Source organism: Sturnira hondurensis, unplaced genomic scaffold, assembly GCF_014824575.4.
Source record: "Sturnira hondurensis isolate 20B ecotype Veracruz unplaced genomic scaffold, ASM1482457v3 Scaffold0021143, whole genome shotgun sequence".
NCBI classification, from domain to species: Eukaryota; Metazoa; Chordata; class Mammalia; order Chiroptera; family Phyllostomidae; genus Sturnira; species Sturnira hondurensis.
The window spans coordinates 5499842-5521539 of record NW_028093774.1 but is presented as its reverse complement, the minus strand read 5'-3'; the positions used below and the strand labels follow the sequence as shown (position 1 = coordinate 5521539).

Sequence of the window (21698 nt, the reverse complement as noted above, 5' to 3'; positions counted from 1 at the left end):
CCCTGCAGGCTCAGTTTTCAAAGTTTCTATCTCATAAAAGCTGCGAGTGCTATTTCCCTATGAGTACGTCAAGCCTAATGGAAAATGTGCATTAATATTTCCATTTTACGGCAGGGGAGGGAAACAGATCTCGCCTCTTTTTAGGAGCCAGAGAGGCGGAATTTGAGGGAGCGCACTCCTGGGTGTCGGGCAATATTCTGGCAGGGGTTTTCCATTCCAATAATTTAAGTCCTTCCAAGCCAATTAAAATCCATGGCGAATTTAAAAAAAAATCAATAAAATTAAGTGATTTAGTAACGCTAACAGGCGTAGGGGCAGGTCAGACTTGTCGATTTTAGGGATGTCTCTGGTTTCCTATGTCCTAAGTGGGCCGGCAACGTGCGGCAGGCCTGGCCTAGGCCGTCTGGTTCTCCAAGAATAAGAGATACTTTCATAGACTTCCTGGCATGTCTGCCTTCCCTCTTCTTGTCTGCTCTGATGCCATAAAACAGTAAGACCAGCTCAGTGAGATGCTGAGTATTGTACCTGCAGGGAGGACAAGGAATGAACATGGTGGTCAGGCGGGTGGGGGGGCACTCAGAACACGGAGCATCACATCCCTACCTCTCCTGCCCGGCTCTTCCCCGGACAGATGCCGATACATGCCCCGCCCCTTATTTACATGTGGTTGTGTGATCCAGACCGATCTCTAAAGGGAGCCATTTTTATGAATTCATATCTACTTCTCCCGCTCACTCATATTCAATTTACACCCATTCTCTCTGAGATGGTTAATTCTTTGCGTTATCTCAGACTCTTAATCTTGCCAACAAAGCACAGCTGGAGAATAGCCACCCCCAGTAGGTAGGCTGCATAATTAAAAAAAAAAATAAGACAGTTTTTTTTAAAGCCCGCAAAACTCCGAGTAAAGCCACCCACCTGGTTGACATTCGATTTCTTCTGTCATCCTGATCGGCTGCGCTCCTCAATTGAACATAGCTAAAATGATCCTACAGTGAAATTTATAAACAAAACCCCCGCAAACCCAATTAGTAAAGATGAAATCTCTGAAACAGAAAATAAAATGATTTTAAACACACAAAGCCGAGCACGCCACGTTTCTCAATACTGTAAACATCTAAAACCCAAGTCAAATTGCTAAACATTGTTCTACCCTCTCCCCAACCCCACCCCGGTGGCCCCCCTCTCGCCACGCGAATCAGGGGTGTGGACCACGGTGCTTCGGGTCCCAACACAACCAGAGCTAAATTGTTGCAAAGGTAGAGCGCACCCTGCACTTCTGTTGCACCTGTCTTTGAACTTGATCTTTCTGGGGCGGGTGTCTTGGATACATTTTTTTCTTGTATAACAAAGAGGCCTTTAGGCTTTAAAATCATCCCTTTATTTACATCCCCTATTGCCCAAACTGGACATCTGACTGGACTGTGCTTAACAGCAAGATTTCAATTTGCTTGTCTTCTATCCAAAAGTATAGTTGTTGCATGTTAGTAATGTCAAAGCTCTGGGCCGGGGAGGAGGAAGGACGGGAAGGAACTGATTAGCAGAAGAGCGTGGAAGAAGAAATTCACATACTAACCGATTCCAAACACCTATTGGTATGTTGTCGGATGTAAATGCTGGAGTCACTGTGGCTAGTCCTGAAAAATAAACACATGTTTTGAAGTCTTGCCACCAAGAGCTCCTTGTGGCTCAGCTGGCCCGCCCCCTCCTGAGGCTTCTGCGTGTGGACTTCAGCAAAGTCTGACTCAGACCCAGAGACAGAAATGAGACATTTTACCCAATACATCTGTTTGGGCTGGAGTGTGTTTACAAATGTTGGGGGTGGTATTAGAGAGACACATAGGCCCTCATCAACAACACAGAGAGTTTTAAGTAGAAAGAAGACCACATATTCTTGAAAATCATAGGACCTCATACTAGGAGAGAGTCTCTTTACCCAAGCTTCCCTAAGTCTGGGCACTTGGCAGATGTCCACAGCTAGCTAAGGTCAGACCTGGGCCAAGACCTGGTATTTAACCCCCTTTCCGGGCCGCTGTTCTGTGCACGACGCTGCTCTCCACTTGTCTGACTCTAGGCTGTACCACCTCTTTTCATGCATGAGGAGGCTAATATAATGACCTTGTCTTTGAGGCTGACATTGAGTAGTTCTCTGACCTTCTACTAGAGCTGGCTTGCCTAGGACTGAGGCAAACAGGACCCAGCCAGAGGCCTGGACTGTCACCCTGGCTTCTGGATTAACTGGCAGCCTTACTTAGCCAAGTATTTCGCCTCTGACTGGTTTCCTCATCTCTAAAATGGTTCATCGTTCCTGCCACCCCTTCACGGAGCTGGTGGGGATAACAGTGTGAGGGGGGGTCAAAGTGGCCCCGTATGGCTGCTCAACAGGACAGCTAGGTGTTGGGTGTCACTGGGCCTTGACAGAGAGACAGTCATCTCAGCTTCCTCCAGGGCAACCTCCCCTATGGCATCCTGGGGTCCGGAAAAAAAGCATTTGATGTAGACATTTATCCCAAATGTTTTCATCACAAGAATCCTTGGTTCCATTACCCACTGTTGTTCTGAAAACTTTAACTAGCTTTTCCTTTGCATTGGGCACACTGCCAATGACTAGTTCCTGAGCACCTACTATGTGCCAGGTGCTTGGCCAGGCCTAGGGGAAACCTCAGTCCATGTCTTTGGTCTGAAGCCTGTGCCTGTTTTTGCTGGCTGGTCTCACAGCACGGCAATGAAACAAAACGCACCCACAAGGAGAATGAGCCCTGGAGTGGTGCCCATAGAGCTGACTCGGCACACTGGAGGACCTGGAGAGGAAGGGCACGCTTTCTCCATGGTTGTGAAGCTTCTGGTAAAAAGCACATCCCCATTAGGAGGGGCCTCTCCCCCTTTTCCCAGCATGCTTTGTTTCAGGCAGTTTCCCTGTTACAGCATAATCAACAGAAGACTGATGCAGGTTTTCATCCTGAACTTCATCCTCTCAGCAAGCACTGACAATCAAGAGCCTACTGTGTGGCAGCCACTGGGCTAGGTGCTGAGGCCCCAGCTCCCCCAGGAGCCAATCACAGACTGAAACCTCATGTTCATTCATTTATTCCTTCACCCAAAGAATTTGTCCCGAATGCCAAGCGCAAGGCAGGGGCTGTGCTAAGTGTCAGGGCAATGCTGGTGTGCCCTCCCCACTTCCAGGGCGCTGGCTCAGCACCTAGGTGGGGAGCGCAGGATGAATAATTATACAAACAATTAGGGAAACTACTCTTTTGATAAGAGCAGGGACTATGACAACATATAAAGGCAGATCAAAAATAGCCCGGAGGAATCCGAGAAGGCTGCCTGGAGGAAGTGAAAGTGAAACTGGGACCCAAGGGAGCAAGGCAGGAAACAGGCAGGGGATAGCTTGTCCTCAAAGGGGAAGGGCCTGGGTGAAGGGTGGGCACTCAAGGAACTCAGTTAAGAGCAGGGGCCTGGAGCACTGGGGATGAGAGGGGAGGATGACTGAGGGTGGATGGAGGTGAAGCTGGGGGACAGGTCGCAAGAGGTCCAGCAAGCTGTGGAACAATGGGCCTTTCTATCTAGACCAACAGGAAGCCACAGGTGGGGACTGAGTCAAGGTCCAGCCAGGAAAACATCTTGGGAAGAGAGATGCCCAGGGCTCAGTTCTGCTCAGCAGCCCGGGGCCAGTACTGACTGAACTGAGCGTGGCCCGAAATGAGGGAGCTGGTGAGAAGGCCTGGTTCATGGGCTGGGCCCTGGGGTTCTCACGCAGTCATACCACCGAGAACACCTGTGCACGCTTGCCTCCGTCTGGCATGCAGTTTCCACCTGGCTGCACTGCTTCCCCACCAGTACAGGAGAGATGGGAGGGGGGCTGCAGGTGGCTGCCACCTGCTCCCCATGGAGTGGTCAGGGCGAGGTCCACCAAGCCTCTCCCCGCACACGCTGAAATACCGGTCCACGTTTCCGTCTCTATCCCCAACTCACCTTCACGGGGACGGGTTCTGCGGCTACTCCCTGACACGGCAGGCAGCCCAGATGCTCCCTCTCCCCCACCTCCCGTTTCTCCTCCCACCCTCACATCCCAGACATTTACGGAGCACCCGCACGGTGCCAGCTGCTTGCTCTGGCCGTTTCTCTCACCCCAGAATGCCTTCTCTCCCCCTCCCAGAGCCACATCCCACATTCCCTCAGTGCTCTGTGCAAAAGATAGGTCAGCCCCTGGGCTATTGTGACCCCTCCCGTCAGGTCCCACCTTGTCTCCCGCTGGCTCTGCTGGCTCTGAGGCCCCGGACGGTGGCACTGTGCCTGAATTATGCCAGGGCTGACCTCTTCTCAAGTCCCTGAGTCTAGCGGCCTCCTTCATGGAACGGCTACTCACAGCTTATTGAGAACTGACTTGCTCAGGGAGAAGCTGAGAGGCCTGGCAAGTGGCCAGCAGCCTCTCCCCAAGTTGTGATAAAGTAGGAGACAGTCCCAGGCCGTCCGCCTGTAAGTGTTCACCAGCACCCAGAGCAGGGCCAGCTACACCCTAAGACACAAATGTTCACTGGGCAGTCACGAGAGGGGCAGGAAGAGGGACTCTGGGAGTCATGGTCAAGGCTGGCAGTGGCCTTCCACTCTGCCTTGCCCCTCCTCACCCAGGCTCTGGACCAACCTTCCCTTGTCCCCCACTGCCCCGGGCATGGAAGCCAGGCAGAGGGGAGACAGAAAGCTGGGCACCCACCAGTTCCCACTCAGCTCTCCCTGTCTGGGCTTCTCCCCGCGTACTCCCCAAATGCGCATCTCAGCCACGTCCCTTTGCAGCCAGTGTGGCCCACCCTCCACAGGCAACGAGGGGTCAGGAAGGGAATGTGGGTGGTGGGGGTCGACAGGGCTGCATCCAAGACCCCAGCTCTGCCACCTCCTGAGCTGAGAGGTGCCTGAGCCCCCTTGTCTCTCACGGGGGTGTCCATGAGAGTTAATGAGGAAATGCAAGGGAGATGCCTGGACACACAGGGTGTGTAGACAGTGACCGCTGTGATGAGAAGTGATAATGGGGAGAGACCAGGGTCTCCTGAGAGTCAGCAGTGAAATATTTTCCCTAGGACAAACCTGGCCTATCCTGTGGCCTTGGAGTGACACATCAGATGTGTGCTACAAGACTCCTGCAGATCAGTTCAAGGTCACTATCCTCCCTGAGATAAAGGAGCCATCCTTAGTTCTTTAGAACCAAACTCATGGATGAAGCCATAATATTCAAGTCCAAACTCTATGAAGCAGAGATGAGAGGTGCCCTCAGCACACAGGCAGCTCCTCCCTTCCAATTCCAGAGGATGCTTAAGACCAGCCAAGTCTGACCTCTCACAGCGGTCACCTGGGGCCGACAGAGCCCCCACACCTTCCTGCGGCCCAGCCATTTCTCTGCTCACTGCTAGTTCCAGGAGCACCTGGAGTGAGGAGAGAAGGCAAACTTCCTATCTCCCTGTCCAGCTGCTCATCTGTAGGCCAGGTGAAGGGGAGGCCAGCTGGGCGGGGGCGGGTACCCAGGTGCAGAGCTGAGGGTGAGTCTGTGCTCCTGATTCTGGCAAATAACCGATTTACCCGACAAATTCTGCATGAATCTGTGAACGTTCTCACAAAGTTTCCTTTGCCGTCAGCCCGAGCCCCGCCACCCATCAGAAATGGGCAGCACGGTGAGCCCGGGGAGTTGCTCTCCAGCTGGGTCCTAGTGGGGGAGACAGTAATGAAATACCTGGGAAGGACTCTGTGGTCGCCAGTGTCATCTTCGAGGTCATCTGAGGATCGAACAGTTCCAGGTGCTATAAATATTGAACTTTCTATGTGGTCCACATGTTTCTTTTTTTCCTTTTTTTTACTGCTGACGGCTTCTCCCATGACCTTTTCTTCTGAAGGGTTTGCTGAGTTTTCCGAGTCTGGGGACTCTTGGGACTGAAGGACAGGACAACCAAACACAAGTCAGCATCTCGCGCTGCGACACTGCACGAGCAATGCTGCCCAGCTGTGCTCTGCTCGGCGCCGCCTCAATTCCGAGACCCCGTGAGGGTGCCCCTTCCAAAGGCCTCTCCCAGAAATTCTTTCCAGCGCAGTCTGCCTTGGGAGGGAAGCCCACCCAAACTCCTGCCCCCTGCATGGAGTTCAAACACTGCAGACTGGTGAGGTGAACACGGCATGAGGTCTAGCGTCTGTAGAGTCTCGTTTAAAATCCTGGCCGACCCAGCTATCTGACCTTGAGCGACTGACTTTACTCTCTGATTCTCAGTCTCCTTGTCTGACAAATGGGTATAATAATCACCAGCCTCTCCATGATACCACAGTGTTTCATAGAGAAGATGTCCCTCCCATGGGCAAAGGTTGGAGCCTTCACACAACCATCATGTGCTTAAGCAGGGAAATGAACCTGGGAAGCCGGTGGGGCCACAGGGCGCAAAGGCGGCCCTGGAGTCTAGAGAGGTACACGCACAGGCAAACGTGTAATTGGTGGGATGGCGCTTCACTGCGCCTTGAGCTGAAGGCGGATCGTGGTGCCTCCCTAGGGTTCACGTGACAAGGAATATCCTTTGACCACTGTCCACACCAGACACTCCAAAACCCACCAGCAATGCTCCTGAGTGAGACCAAGAAGCGTGGGAGTTGTTGGAGCCATCTCTCAATAATTCCTTTAGGGGCTAGAAGAACCTACTCAGCGGGCACCGGGATAAGAGGGTTACTGTAGCCAGGCTGTGCACCCACAGAACAAAGCTCTGTGCAGAAATTAAAAACACTCTCAGCAATTTGACCCTCCGGTTCCCCCTCCATCATCAACAAAATCATTCCGAGAGGTGAGTCATGGAGATGACATATTTTTAAAGACTAGAAGAACTTGCCATTTTCTAGGCTCTGATGAAGATATATTTTTCTTTTTTAAAGGAGGGCCAGGTATCAGAGAAATGGTCCATCCGGCATTGTCTTGTCTGCCTGGAGGCCAGACTCACAGACCTTGCCTGTCATCCTGAGCTGCACCCCCTCCCTCTGCTTCTCCACAGGGGTCCAGGCCAGGCTGGATCAGCAGGCACCAACTGCAAGGTGGGCCTGAGAGCAGCAGGCACCTGCTTGGGGGACCGGTAAGAACCAGAGGCAGCAGACCAGAGCCGAGAGGGGCAGAGCACACAGCACTGCGTCACACCGCACTGGGGCTGCTCGTGCTCACCCCTGGCTCGGCTGTAAGGCTGCTCCAACCCAGGGCTCCTGGCTCCCCTCCCTCCCAGGGCTTTCAGCCATACCCCGAATCACCTGTCCACGGGCTGGTGCACAGCCCACTTCTGGAAAGCAGAAGGGTGCGAATTGCCAAGTCTATGATTCTGTTGGCCACACTCACTCAGCCAGGGAGAGGGACCGACCCCCTAATTAGCCATTTCAAGTGACACGGCAGGGGTACAACTCGGGTTTTCTTCCCACCACCCACTCAGCCCCCTTTCTTTTGTCCTAAAAGAGGTTTTCAGCCCATGATATCCCAGAGAATAGCCCCAGTTGCTGTCATGATCCCCCAACCCGAAGACCCTAAGACCTGAGCTCACTGAGGGACATTTCTGACCCCTGGATCTTGGGTAGAGTTGGCTTCCAACAAGCCTGCAGACAGTGCGTGGGAGCGGGGTGGGGGACCCGGACTGGGCTCCTCTATGTGTGGGCAAAAGGGAAAGACAGCAGGCGAGCCCTGGCCCCTGCAGAACCACCTGGCCCTCCATCCAAAGATGAACAGAGTGACTGTCCCCCACCCCAGAGGGCCCAGTGGTCCTGCCACACTTGCCTCCAGGCTCTTACCACCTGAGACTTCTGCTCCCAGCAGTGATCCTGGCAGGTCTGCACCACCGTCCAGAATTGGCAAACCGATCAAAGCGAGCTACCGCGGCTGGCCTGTCTCAGCCCTAAGTGTCTCTCCTAAGGCTGCTCAAACTCCCCTTTCTCCCGTAGGCCTCTGGGCTGCCAGCCTTCATGTTGCCGAGCACCCTGGGCCTCTCCCTCAGTCCTGTCCCTCCACTGCCTGAGCCAGAGTGTTGCCATTTGCCTTGGTGTTCAATGTACCCTACGTTCTCCTTACACCCCCAAATCATCATGCAATATACCTTTGATTCCTGCTTCTCAGGCCCTGCTAGGCTGGTCTCTATCTAGGGTCTGAACCTTAATACACCCATGCTCACCCTCTGCCCAGGGAGAGAAAATCACAACCCACAAAACCTGGCTAAGCACTAGGGTAGGAAGGATGAAAATTTATTGGCTCCAGAGGAGCTGGGAAGGCTCCTGGGAGGAGGTGCCATTTGCATGAGGCATTGAAGTTAGGTAAGCTCTTGCCAAGTGGAGGGGGGAAGGTGCTGGGACCAGATCAAGCAAAGCCTGGAGGCAGAGGAGAAACAGGGTAGCAGGGAGCCAGGGACGGAGCTGGTGTGGCTGGAGGGGCAGGAAAGAAGAGGAACCAGGGAGGTTGGGGCCAGGTGGGAGATGGAAGAGCCTTAAAGGTCACGCTAAGGTGTGCAGACTTTATTCTGGGGATTGGAGTAGGGCAGCGACAGGACGAGATTGCGCTTTAGGAGTCACTGCCTGATGGGGTGACGCTGCACTGGGGAGGAGAGACAGGAAAGCCTGGGAGGAGCCAATGGGACGGTGTGAGGGGCCGTTGCAAAGGTGGTCCAGGTGAGCTGGAATAGCCGATGGATGTCCTCAGCAGGCCCCTGCTCCAGCTGTGCGCTCCACCCAGAAATCCCTCCCTAGCTCCACAGGCTGCCGACACTGCTGGACCTGGGTGGGGGTCTCCCTCTGGTAGACTCCTGAATCCCTCTGCTGGGCCCCAGCTCTTATGTCTGATGCCAAGGTCCCTCCCAGCACAGTTGCTGGACACCCAGCATCAAACACCAAAGGCAGGTTCTTCTTTTTGTTTGGTTCACTTTGCACACTGCCTGGCACAGGCTAGACTGAATGGGCAGGTGGGCTTGCCTGGGGGTCCTTCTCCTCCCAGGGCAGCTCACCCCGGGTGCCCTGTCTGCCCTCCCCCCGGATTCCCAGTACTACCATGGGCGTGCTTATTATCAAGGCACCTGCAGCAGGGCCCTCTCCCGCTGCACCCTGATAGCATCAGGCCAGGCCACCCACCTTCTCCTGCACATGCCGGTGGACCCTCTTGAGCTGTTGGGCCAGATGAAATGAGAACCTCAGGTGGCAGGTAAGTGCGTGCCAGCTGTTCCAGCTCAGAAGTGCGTGTCCCCTCCTTGCCCTATTTACACCCTCCCCTTCAAACCACAGGGGCCAAATAGTAACAGTGCCAAACAGGCAAACACCCTTTAAAAGTCAAGGCCAGAGTCAACCATGAGGTCTCCCTTTGGTTTTCCTGGCCTACAGCAGGAGGTGGGGGAACGCAGCGTGCAGCTGTGATTACTATGGAAAATGATGACCGTGTCTGCTCTGCTGAACTCTCAGACAAAATCTCATTGAATCTCTTGGCAGTGCTGTGGGCAGGGCCAGGACTGGGGGAGGCCAGTGAGGCACCCAGGGTACAAATTTGAAGGAGCCACCCCTCGTGAGTGCTAGGGCTACCCTTGCCAGAGCATCAGTGAGCACCTCCTTAAATGTGCCACCTTGGACGTCTGGGAGAGAACCTACTTTATGAAAGATGCTAAGCATTTCCCATGCCGGGCAATCAAGTACCTGCTGACTCTCCACAGGGGCACTGTCCTCGGCCTCCCTTTGCTGGTGGTCCTGATGGGCAGGTGGGGGAGTGGGCTCCAAGGCTGGTTTGGCACCCTCCGCACCCCTGTCCAGATTGGGTTCCTGGAGGGTGGATGGGGGCTGGTCCTCACGGGGCCCCAAGAAGCCGCAGCTGTTCTCAGAGGCCTTGGCCTCCTCATCCACCTGGGGCCCCAGGTCACACAAATAGCCCTCTGATTCTTCAAGGTCCGTCTCTTCGTTTTTTAAATCCTCCGTGCCTTCCGCGTAAGCCTCCAAAACCGCAGCCAGGGGAACCTCGTAATGCGGGTAGTAGAACAGGTCGTGGGGGATGACGGAAATCTTGGAGAGTGGGGGGGAGGGTTTGAAATCCAGGCCTTCTTCGCTGCGGCTCACGAGGGTGTCCAAGCTGATGCGGCTGCTGGGGGGGTTGGAGGGCGGTTCTCTGCGGGGCTCCACGGGGCCTTCCGCCTCCCCTTCTTCCTCCCCACGCCGGCGACGCGGGGATTTGCGCTTTGCTTTTTCATGTACCTCTGGCTTTTTATCTACTGGTACCTCCTCAGGGGCCAAGAAATAGTCTTGGTCTTCTTGTCCAGGGACCTTGTGAGGGTGCGGCTTGCCAGGCTTCCCTGGGGGCTCGTCTGAACCCTCCTGCTTGCGGGCAGCTTTATGCCTCCTTTTCCCCAACGTCTCAGCGGGCTCCTCTACAAGCTCGCCCTCGGCGGATGTTTTCTCAGGCAGGGAAGGATCCTCATCGAACGCCTGGCTGGTCGAGGCAAAATCGGCTAGGTCGCTGTTAAATTTAGAGGCTTTTAATGGTATGCCTTCAAAATAGTCGTCTTTATCCATAGCTTCTACAGTCTGCAGCTCAACCTTGACCTCCAAGGAATCAGCCACAACTGTATCCTCTCCAAGGGGCGAATGGGGTCGACTTCCCTCCCGGGGGCTGGCTGCCCTCTCCGATGCCCCATTCCAAGAAGGAGAACTCTGGGAAGTCAGAGAGTGACAGATCCTACTGTCCCCCAGAGGAACACCATCTGCAACTCCTTCAGAGGCTGCTTCCGGGATGTCAGGGACATCCTGTTTTGGCTTTTCCTTGGCAACTTCCAAGATGTACCCATCCTGCTTCAACAACTCCTTCGTACCTCTGGGGCTCCCTGCAAAGCCAGAGTTTTGGCTATGGGACGCGCCCTTGCTACAGGACGCATCGTGGTAGGTGTCAGCTTCAAAGTGCACAGTTTTCTTCATTGGCAGATGGTTGGGCGCCCGGTTGTCCTTTCTGGATAAGATGGAAGATTCTGGAGATGGCTCACTCATGCTGCTGGTCTTATCTGGGACGTCTTGGAGGACCTGGTCGAGGACCTGGTAGATGACCTCGGTGGCAGTGTCGGACAGTACCTGGCTGGAAATGCCACTCTGATAGGGTCCTATCACGCTCTCGGGCTTGTCACAAACAAAGACTTTGGAGGGTGGTGGGTGGCTGGTTTCGTGGTTGACGGTGTAGGCACGCTCCCCATCTTCGGTCAGAAACAACACCGTGCTCTCCTGTTCAGAGGGTGTTTCTTTAATGCGGACAAAGGTGGATTCGATAGGGGCTTCTCTCTCTGAATCCACAAAATCCTCCTGCAAAGAGACACAGGGCAACGTGAACTTGGGTCTGCGGACCATGTACCTTCCCTGCTCGAGGAACATAAACCGAAGCAGAAAGAGCCGCTTCGGAACTAATGCTGAGTGTCCTAATGGAGTTGTAGGTGGTTGCAGAAGACTATTGTTTCTGCCAAAGTATTTTTTAAAATACTGTTTTTTTTCAAGCTATGGACACAGAGAACTCTCTCAATGAACTAAACTGTCGAATGAGCCCTTCTAGGCGAGCAGAGACTGTCAGCTACTTCCTCGCTGTGAACCACTGCCTGGTCTGGAGGCAGACGGGAGAGCTGACCCACCCGAGATGAGGAAAGGTCAGCCTCCNTGCGGACAAAGGTGGATTCGATAGGGGCTTCTCTCTCTGAATCCACAAAATCCTCCTGAAAGAGACACAGGGCAACGTGAACTTGGGTCTGCGGACCATGTACCTTCCCCACTCGAGGAACATAAACCGAAGCAGAAAGAGCCGCTTCGGAACTAATGCTGAGTGTCCTAATGGAGTTGTAGGTGGTTGCAGAAGACTATTGTTTCTGCCAAAGTATTTTTAAAAATACTGTTTTTTTCAAGCTATGGATACAGAGAACTCTCTCAATGAACTAAACTGTCGAATGAGCCCTTCTAGGCGAGCAGAGACTGTCAGCTACTTCCCCGCTGTGAACCACTGCCTGGTCTGGAGGCAGACGGGAGAGCTGACCCACCCGAGATGAGGAAAGGTCAGCCACCCCGTCACCGACTGTATTGGCTGGTATGACAGAGCCGATCCAAAGGGCCCCGAATGCAACCCCAAATCTCCTCATAGGCTGATTCTCGCACACAGGGCCTTGTGCTGAGTGGAAATGGCTATGGGCCGGGCGGAAATGCAGGCAGCGACCTTGGGCTGCTGCTGTGATCGACTCCCGGTGGGCTGGTGGGCTCGGCGCAGTGACCCCATCCTAAAATTATCTGAAACTAGAAGGCTGAACTTAAATTAAACGGCAGCATATCCCTTTCAGACTCCTCAGAGGGCCAACATGATGAATTCCTCCATGTGAATCCTTATTTATGAGAAGAATACATTCTCGGGGAATGTTTACGTATATACCGGGTCTAGCATAAAATAAAAACTTTCCAGATTCCAAGACGCAGGGGGATGAGACCCACAGTGAAGAGGAACAACAGTCCTCAGGAGAAGACCCAAATAAGACCCAGGGTTAGAACTAGCAGATAAAGGCTCTAAATGAACTATTTAACCTACACTACAGGGAACACGACAGTAGTTCTTCATGCTGAAGAGAACCTGAAATAGTAAATCCATTGGTCAATATAAAAGACTAAAAAGTTTTCTTAAAAAGTCCTCTGTCTAAAGCACAACTCTAACAATGTATTGGGATTAAAACGTACGTAGACGTGAAGTGAATGGCAGTAACAGCACAGGGGAGCGGGAAAAGCATGAGTGGAATCACATTTTTGCATATATAGAAATATATTAAATATGCACTTTACTAGGAATTCAAGGTGGACTGAGGCATGTTCAAGATGGGCATTATACTCCCTAGAACAACTACTAGAAAGATAGAATGAGAAGAGGTGGCTAAAAAGCTACTAGCAGAGCTACAATGGAAACCAAAAAAAAATCGGATAATCCCCCAAAAAAAACTGCAGCAAGGAAAAGACAAAAAAACATAGCACAGAGAGGACCAATGGAAAACTAATCAAAATCTCTCTATTTAAATCGCTGTAAATGAATGAAAAACACACTACTTAAATGAGACACGAATTCTTGTCAGAATGGATAAAGAACCAGACCTGACCATCCACTGTCGGTAAGAGACGTATTGACCAGCACACACACAGAAAAGAAAAAGATGAAAAATGATGTATCACGCAACCACACGCGAAAGCTGGGGTGGCTACATCGGTCTGAGACAAAGTATGCCACCAGGCAAGGAAAGATGCTGCTTAAAAATCAAACCGCGCGGTCATCAGGAAGACACCAAAATCTTCAGTGTGTTGCTCATACAGCAGAGCTTCAACACATGGAAAGCAAAAACTGACAGCGCTAAGAAGAAGAATAAATCCACAGTCATAAGTTGGGGATTTTTATATTTCCCTCACACTAATCAATAGGAAAAGCAGAAAAAAAATACCAGTATGCCGATAGACAGAATGTGACAATAGCATGTTAACCCACTCAACCTAACTGATATTTAAAGAACATCAACTCTTTCAGCGCATGAGACCCATTCTTTTCAAGTGCACATGGTACCTTTAACCAAAAGAAACCATACATTGGGCTATGAAACCAGACAGTGTCTGGTGCCCGGATGGCCAAGGCTTAAGGGATGTTAATGGAAATGAACTAAACTTCAGGAACGGTTCAGGGAGTGCCGGGACACGAGCTGGGACTCGGCATCTGGAGTCCCCGGGGCGTGTGTACGGACTAAGCGCTCTGCAGTGACACACCGTGTTCTGTGCCTCAGGATGCCTTTCCCAGGTCTCATTTTGTCACTTCTTGCTCCCTTGCCCCACCTGACCGCCCTGGGGAGACCAGTGTCAGATTTGCTGCGACTCCTGCAAATGCCACACATTGTCATTGGTCTCCACCTCGACCCGCGTCTTACGGGCTTGAGGCTAACAAAAGCCCGGATGCGTCGTATCTCTGAAGTCAGTAATGGGCTAGGAACATCACACAATCTTACTGTGCCATATGTTATACTGTATAATGCATACAATTGCACAAATTATACTATACACTGTATTATTACAAAAATGATAACAATCACCACCATTTGCTGTGCATCAACTGTTGTGCCAAGCACGGGACTAGCATCTCAAACAGACATGTATCAGAGAGGTGAAGTAAGCACCTAGAGGTCACACAGCTTCAAGTGGCAGACTGACATTCCAGCCCAGGAATTTCTGCTTCTAACTTACTGGGAAGTGATGTGTGGAAGAAGGACAGTTGGGAAACACACACACACACACACACACACACACACACACACACACACGGCTAGGGGCTAGAATGAAAGCCACATGTGGATTCGGATTCAGCCTTTGGAACCACAGAGACCCGGAGTCACAGAGCTCTGTAGCTGGTGGCTGTGCGACCCTGGAAGGGGCTTGAAGCCTCTGAACACCTGTGTGCTTATCTATAAAGTGAGGATGTTGAGGCTGAGCCAGGTGGGACTGTAGGACGGGCCATCACTTACCTGACCAGCCTGAAGCTAGGAGACCAGCCCTGTCCCCCTGGGGAATATTAGCTCTTTATGCTCAGGTTTTTTTGGTCTACTACTTATAACTACTTCAAATTGTAATGTGTTTGCTCACTTGTTCACTGTGCTCTCTATCAGAGCAAAATTACTCAAGGTCAGGGGCTTTGTCCACTTAGTTCATTGCTGAGACCCCCAAGCCAGCAGCAGGTGTTCAATAAATTACCAGTGAATTCAGTAAAGGGCTGTTGATATCGTTGTAATTGTCACCCTTATTATGATCATCGCTGGGTAGGGCGGAGGTTCGGCAACCATGACAACCTCTAAAAGGTCTCAATCTGCTCCAAAAAGAATAAAAAAGTCTGTCACCAAGTACAATCTGAGACTCTGAAAAAGGTGTGTTTTTGGCATTGTCTTCTGTGGTTTTTCAGGCTCTGATAAAGTCTGGTGGATTGCTAAAACGTTCCATCTGCTGTCTGAGAAATTAAGTAAGTGATTCAGAGCACATGCAAGCATCTCTTACAACCTACATCAAGTTTGGTGTGGGAAGGGACTTGCGAGTGGGGTGGCTGCCTAACTTCCCGTCCTGCTGTTGAACGTGATACGCGTCACATATGATTTTGAAATTAAAATGTGGCAAGGCAGCGCTCACGGGCTTGAGATCAATTTTGGATTATTACTGCCCCCAGAACACGATGGCCCAAGCCCAGCTTTGTCTGGTGGAAATACAGTATCAGAATTAAAGGTAAGGAAAAGCAACATACGGCTTCCAGCTCCGGGAAATGCTCTAGAAACTGTGCCACGTACGTCACAATAGACTGCTCGTCCGGCGTGTCAACCATGATGTCTGTCGAGAGAGACACAGGCGTTAGAAGGACACAAGGACACGCAACCTTTAAGGAGGACCACGGGATGCTGGCCAGTGGGGGGACCCACAGACCACTGAGGTTTTCTCTTTCTTTTACACGTGAGGAAATTGAGGCCCAGACAGGGCGGATCCTTTGACGGAAGGCAGATGAACAGGGGGGCCACATGGGGCCAGGATGTAGAACCCAGGACTCGTTATTCCCAGGACCACCTTCCCTTGCTCGCTGCTGGAGGGAGCCCCACACTAGCCTGCCCCATGTGGAAACCAAGACAGCCAAGCGCCTTGAGAAGGTGTCCTTTCCAATCCTGTCACTAGGCTGCGGGGACCTGGTCCCAAAGGAGCTTCATTCCATGAGACGATCGCCACAGTGTTGTATATAAACACAACTATTTCTGAAACAACCTCAATGCCCACCAATGGTAGAAGAACCTAGTGAATCCTGGTATGCCGTGAGATGGACCATTACGCAGCCCATAACAATATATAATGAACACATTACAGCTACATGCAAATACTTATGTCAAAGCTAGAATGTTAAGTAAAAAAAAGAGGCTACAACTATACATACACTGAACAATCCCAATTATGTAAAAAAACTGTAATGAAAGGCACCAGAAAGTACTGGAAGAATGACCTCACTGGCAGGAGTACAGGAGATGTAAAAAGTTTTCATTGGATTGTTCTGTATTTTCTAAGTTTTCTGCCTGGACAGCAAGTGGTACGCAGGTGACAAAAATCATTCCGAAGGAAGAGCTCTAGAGAGGGGACCGCCGCTACCTTCTGGCTCCAGGAGCCTGGGGATGTGAAGGGCATCGTGCGCGATGGTGAAGGCCTTCTCCAGATTCTCCCGCATGGAGTCCTCCAGGGCCTGCTTCATGTCCACCAGGCTGGGGTCGATGGCCTTAATCACAGCCAGGAAAGCCAGCCCACTCTTCCAGCTGCTCGCAAAGTCCTGCACCGCCACGCCATACCTGGGGAAAAGCAGGGCAGCCACAGGTGGCTTAGTGAAGAGAATCAGTGACAAGGGGTCAGCATGCAGCAGCCCCACGGGCCTCCCAGTGGGGCCATGAGCCGCTGACCTTGCGAGCCCTGAGCCCCTGGGCCCCGAGCCCCGGGAGAGCAATGTGGAACCATCCCACTTCCATGTCTGGACAAACAGAACAAGAAGATAGGCACCGTCCAAGAGGGTAAAAGAGGACCTGATGTCCCCCCAATTTCTAAACAGATAAATGAGCAAATTTATATACCCTGTTCATCTTATCAGCGATACTCAAAACAGCAAACAGGAAGTGCTATGCAATAAAATGGAGCCAGAAAGTCTCATGTGCACCCCCAGCTGCCCTCTCTGTACTTCCTCTGTGGTGACCTTGGGCAAGTCCTGTACCGCCCTCGGCCTCCACCTCCTCAATGGTAAAACAGGGGTGCCCTCGAGGTGACCGCCCAGTGGTGGCCGTGGGGAAGTACTGGCTGGAATCCACAGGAACAACCACGGCAGGTGGACACCTGAATGTGCCCCGCAGGTGGCCCACGGAAGGCCCTCAAAAAGTGGGAGGGACAAAGATGGCTAATCCTGCCAGGCACCGATTTCCTTTAGGAACCATCCTCTGAGACCTGCCCACCTCATCATGGTGATCACTGGATTCTCTTAAAAACAAAAAAACCGTTTTATGTAGAAACCGCGTAAGATTCACAAGCAGTTGGAAAAGCAGAAAGCAGCACACATTCCCAGCGTGTGTTATCCAAGCCGGGACATTGGGACAAGAGTCTAAGCCTCAGGCCTCATTCGGTCCCATGAGTTTCTTTTGCACGGGGGTGATACATGGACCATGGCATTTTAGCGCGAGTATAGAGTCCTGGAGCCTCGGTCACAGCGTAGAAGCAGAACTTCTGCATGACCCCAAAGATGCCGCCTCCTCCTTAGTCCCCTGACACACTTTTGGCTGATTCCTTTCCAAACAACACATCTTGATGGTCCATGTTAATCGACTCTACTGTGCTCCGCCCCTCCATCAAACTCCAGAGATCCAGCCTCTCTTCCATCTTCTTTCCTCTTTTACTCACTCCCATACCCGGGGGAGAAGGAATCTGATAGTTGTGAAGTGCTTTTTATGGGCTAGTCCTATACCAGGCACGTTCGTGGGGTCCACATCATTTCACCCTAACTGGGCTGTAAGGCAGCGAATGGCCAGCTACCAGCTTGCAGATGTGGCTGGTGGGGAAAGTGGTCCACCAGGATCTCACCCAGTGCGTACGTGGCAGAGCTGGGGTGGCCCTGCGTTGGTGTGGCTCACACCGCATATTAAACCCCACATGCTGGAAGCCCCTTTGGTTTGTATTCAGACCCTTTCAGCAGCTCCCTGCAAATCGAAGTGAATACAGTGTTCTGGGCACAAAACCTGAGAGACAGACAGCATCCCCTTCAGGGGTGTCCAACCGGCAGCCTGCAGGCCTCATGTGGCGCCAGGGTGGCTGTGCATCCGGCCCAACACAGAATCATAAATTGCCTTAAAACATTGTGAGATTTTTTTGGTGATTACATGTCATAATGTATTTAAAGTGTGGCCCAGAGACGCCAAAAGGTTAGACACCCCTTTACATGAAACAGCAGGCTTATACCTTGCATGTAACTTAATAAATGTTAATGCCCCTTTCCTTTGCCCGCTTTCCTTTGCCCAGGATGGTCCCCTTCCCTCTGCTTGGCAATAGCATGGGGGATGGGGCAAGATGCGTGGCTTACTTCCTTGTTTTCCTCTGTACCCACGCCAGCAGGGTCCTGATGGCCTTCCTCTGGTCCTTCACCGATAGTGCCACACTGCTCTCGGTGGTGGGTGTGGGTGGGAAGGAAGAGTCTGAGTCTGTGCCCCCCGAGCCGGGTGACAGGCTGGAAGATGGAGAGTTCCTGCTGAGGTTGCCCGTGAGCTCCTTTATCTAGAAGGAGAAAGTCACTTTAGACCCAGAGCAAACCTCGTCTGACCACAGAGACCAAGTGGGGCCTGACTGGGGGGACAAGCTCGTGCAGAACTTGGTCCCTGAATAGGGGGAAACCCTTCCCGGTGGCTGCATGTCAGGGAACAGGGCAGGACCCATGGTCACCTGACAGTTTCACAGGGCTTGGAGGGCATGCAAAGATACTCCACAGGGTGGGCACCTCTCCCCGTGTCTCTAGCTCTGGCCAGCCTCTGTGCACGAGTCTTCCTGACCTGACTCCACCCACCCCCTCCCCTCATGGGCTGTCCCTCCCAGAATGCATCACATTGTTTCAAGCCCCACTGCCTAGGCTCATACTGGTCCTGAGGCCTGGATGTCACCTTCCTTCATCGCTAGATTCCTGGCTGCTCAAAAGGTGGCTCCCATCATGGGGCACTTGTGAGCAATGCAGAAGCCCAGGCCCTGCCCCAGAACCTACAAAATCAGAGTCAGAATCCACATCTCAGCACCACCTCCCAGTGGTTCATATGCACGGTCAAGTCTGAGATGCTCTGGTCTAATGTGCTCCCACTCACCCTTCAAAACCCAGCTCTGATGTCACTTTCGGCAGAAAGTTTTCCTCCCTCCCCTCTTCCCCTGAGGTCATTGCCTTTGCTCTGCGCTCTTACACCACTCTGCTTAGAACTTGACCGTGGCCTGCAGCACAGAGCTCTAGAATATGGGGCTGCTTTATCTGTAACACCAGAGAGCTCTGAATGCAGGACTTTGTATGTGCAGAGCCTGGCTCATAGGAGAAACTCAAGACATTGTACTCAATGAATGAATGAAGGTCTGGGGGGCACTTCAAGCCTTGACTTTCTACACATGCTCAGGATACCCCCAGCTTGTGTCAGGGGACTGAATAATGACTACCAGATGGGCTGTCCCACACGGCATCTCTGCATGCTCATCCCATATCATAGACCCTCTCCCAGATGTGGAAACGGAGGCTCAGGGGGAGTGCCTCTGGTTTTTGAAGTTTAAGGCTCACCAAGAACAATGTCTGTTTGTCCCCAAACCATGTTTGTGCTCACCCTTCCCTGAAACACAAACATGGAGCCAAAGCCCCCAGCAAATCACCTCCATGCAGATCAGTTTTACTCTTGGGGGCGGGGGGCAGCAGCGGCAATTAAATAATGAGCCATGATGTTCTATTCCAAAAGAGGGGGATTTAAGAAGATAAAAACACCAGCTGACTCCCTTCTACTCAGGGCAAAGAAGTGGAGTGTGATTTTAAATGCCGCCTTCATGCCCCAGCCGCAGATCCTGTCTGTCTCCATAACAGCTGCGTTTCCAAATACAGGCTGACGTTGCTAAGGATGGAAAAAGGCGTTCCCCGTCACACACGCCTCTTCCTACAGCTGTCTTTCAGACAAGCAAACCCGAGTCATTTTAGGAAAGTACCTCTACCAAGTTCAATTTGGGGAAGTATGTCCCCTAGTTCTTGTGACACCGTGGAATGAAATTACTTTGCAAAGGAAATATTAAATTCTTTCATTCTCAAGAGAACACACAGACTCTTCTGCACAGAGCTCCCCTCTTTTAAAATCACAGGGATGCAAATCTCTAGCGACCAGAGCCCTTCGGCTCTCTTTCAGGAAACAGAAAAGTCAAACATCTGTAAGAAACGGAATCTCACAGTCGCCCTTGACCTGCCCCACCCCATACTGTCGGCCCTAAGTGAACACAAGGAGACCACGGCTGTGCGTCACAGAAAGGAAATGGTCTTACCTGGAAGAAGAGAATTATGTTCCATATCAGCCCAAGAACCAGTGAGGGGTTGCCATCCGCTATTTCTGCAGCGTCTATGCTAACCAGTTTTACCTGCAGAGAAGACATTTATGAGCTTAACCGGGGTGGCCAGGTATGTTGAAAACAGGTAGTTTTCTGATGCCCCCACGGACCTGCTTCTCTTTCTCACCTGTGCTGTTCAGGGGTGCCCAAGGCCACCTCTCAAGGACCCCCGCGTGCAAAAGTATGTGTGTATCTAAAAATCATGTACATTGGACTTACCAGGCACAGTTACTATGCTAAGCCCCTTGCAAGTATCAGCTCAGTTCACCCTCAACAACCCCCCCAGGCAGGTACTACTATCCCTGTATTTCAGGTGAGGGAATACCAGAGAGGTCAAATGTAAGGTGCCCCAGGTCATATACTGGTGCCTCGGTCACCTTGTGACAGACGGTGAGTGTCCATCAGGTCTGGGTGCCATGCTACTCACCACCCCCAAACCTGCAGATCAAACACGCTTTGGACAAACCGAGAGCACTGCCGGCAGCGATCACCGGCCCAGACGGGTACCATAATTATCTATTGCTTATTAGAAACAGTGAGTAGGGACGAGGTTGGTGCCCAGAGCATCTGCGTCATCACAAAATATCCCACTGACTGGTGAAAACTGTCTAGTCGAGAAACCCTTAGGATATTCTCTACTTATTTAACTAGGATCTTATTTAACTGGTCACAGGGTGATGCTCTTAGCAAGTCCCCAGTGGTTCTCAAAGTGTGGTGGTTCTCAGCAGTGGTTCTCAAAGTGTGGTCCCTGAATTGACCTCCTGGGAGCTCCTCAGAAAGGCAAATTCTGCCCCAGACCTACTGGATCGGCAGTTCCGGGAGGGGGGCCCTTCGACCAGAGCTCCCGGCAATTCTGCCACCCACTCAGGTGTGGGCGGGAACCACTGCCCTGAGTCATGTTGGTCCGCAGACAAAACCTGAGTACCAGCTCAGGGGCCTGCAAACTTCTCCAAAGGGACACAGAGGGGATGTTTGAGACCGTGCAGGCCACCCATTCTTCAGGAGGAAGAGAGGAGAAAGTCAAGGTAAACTTGCAAGGGCACCCCACAAAGTTTGGCAGGGAGACCTGGGGAAGAAAACAGGAGGCTTCACACAAATATTCCCTTCTCCCTTCCCCTGAGGGCTTTCCAAAATGTTTGACAAGGGTCTCTGATCCTATCAGCTGTCTCCAGTTTCTGAAAACACCACTCAGCAGGGCCTGGGATTTCCTAACCTAGGAAGAGAGTTAGTTCCCTGGCTCAGGGCGTTTTGCAAGCTGATGCCAAGAATATCATTCAGCCAGCACACATTCATTACAGGCAGGCCAGATCCGGGATGGAAGCTGTCAATATTGTGAATAACAGGGCCGATCACAGTCGGGCCCCGTATTCCATCTACATCCGTCATGGCCGCACATCCCATGCGGTGAATCACAGAGTTGCCTTGAAGGGATGCAGTGAGCAGGATGGTGCTCCATCCCGGGGGAGGCCAGGGCCCGAGCGCCTGGCCAAGGGAAGGCGGTGACTGCAGGTAGTCCAAAACCTCAAGGAGCATACATTCCCAAGTATCTTGGG

At 52.0% G+C, this 21698-nt stretch overlaps 1 protein-coding gene across 3 annotated transcripts in view; it reads right to left on the bottom strand.

Moving 5' to 3' along the window:
• CLMN (calmin) overlaps positions 1 to 21698 on the bottom strand; it is a 95679-nt gene that overhangs the window by 1261 nt on the left and 72720 nt on the right. Inside the window, exons 5-13 of one of the 3 annotated variants that reach the window (XM_037031796.1) lie at positions 20083 to 20175; positions 18122 to 18312; positions 16162 to 16355; positions 15281 to 15363; positions 9664 to 11304; positions 5723 to 5919; positions 1577 to 1637; positions 919 to 989; positions 429 to 525 (exon numbers count right to left, since the gene is read on the bottom strand). In XM_037031796.1, coding sequence (XP_036887691.1) covers positions 429 to 525; positions 919 to 989; positions 1577 to 1637; positions 5723 to 5919; positions 9664 to 11304; positions 15281 to 15363; positions 16162 to 16355; positions 18122 to 18312; positions 20083 to 20175 — 2628 coding nt within the window. Of the gene's footprint in view, positions 1 to 428; positions 526 to 918; positions 1047 to 1576; positions 1638 to 5722; positions 5920 to 9663; positions 11305 to 15280; positions 15364 to 16161; positions 16356 to 18121; positions 18313 to 20082; positions 20176 to 21698 lie in introns of those variants that run through there. The other 2 variants (XM_037031797.1, XM_037031798.1) reach the window with 2 other exon arrangements.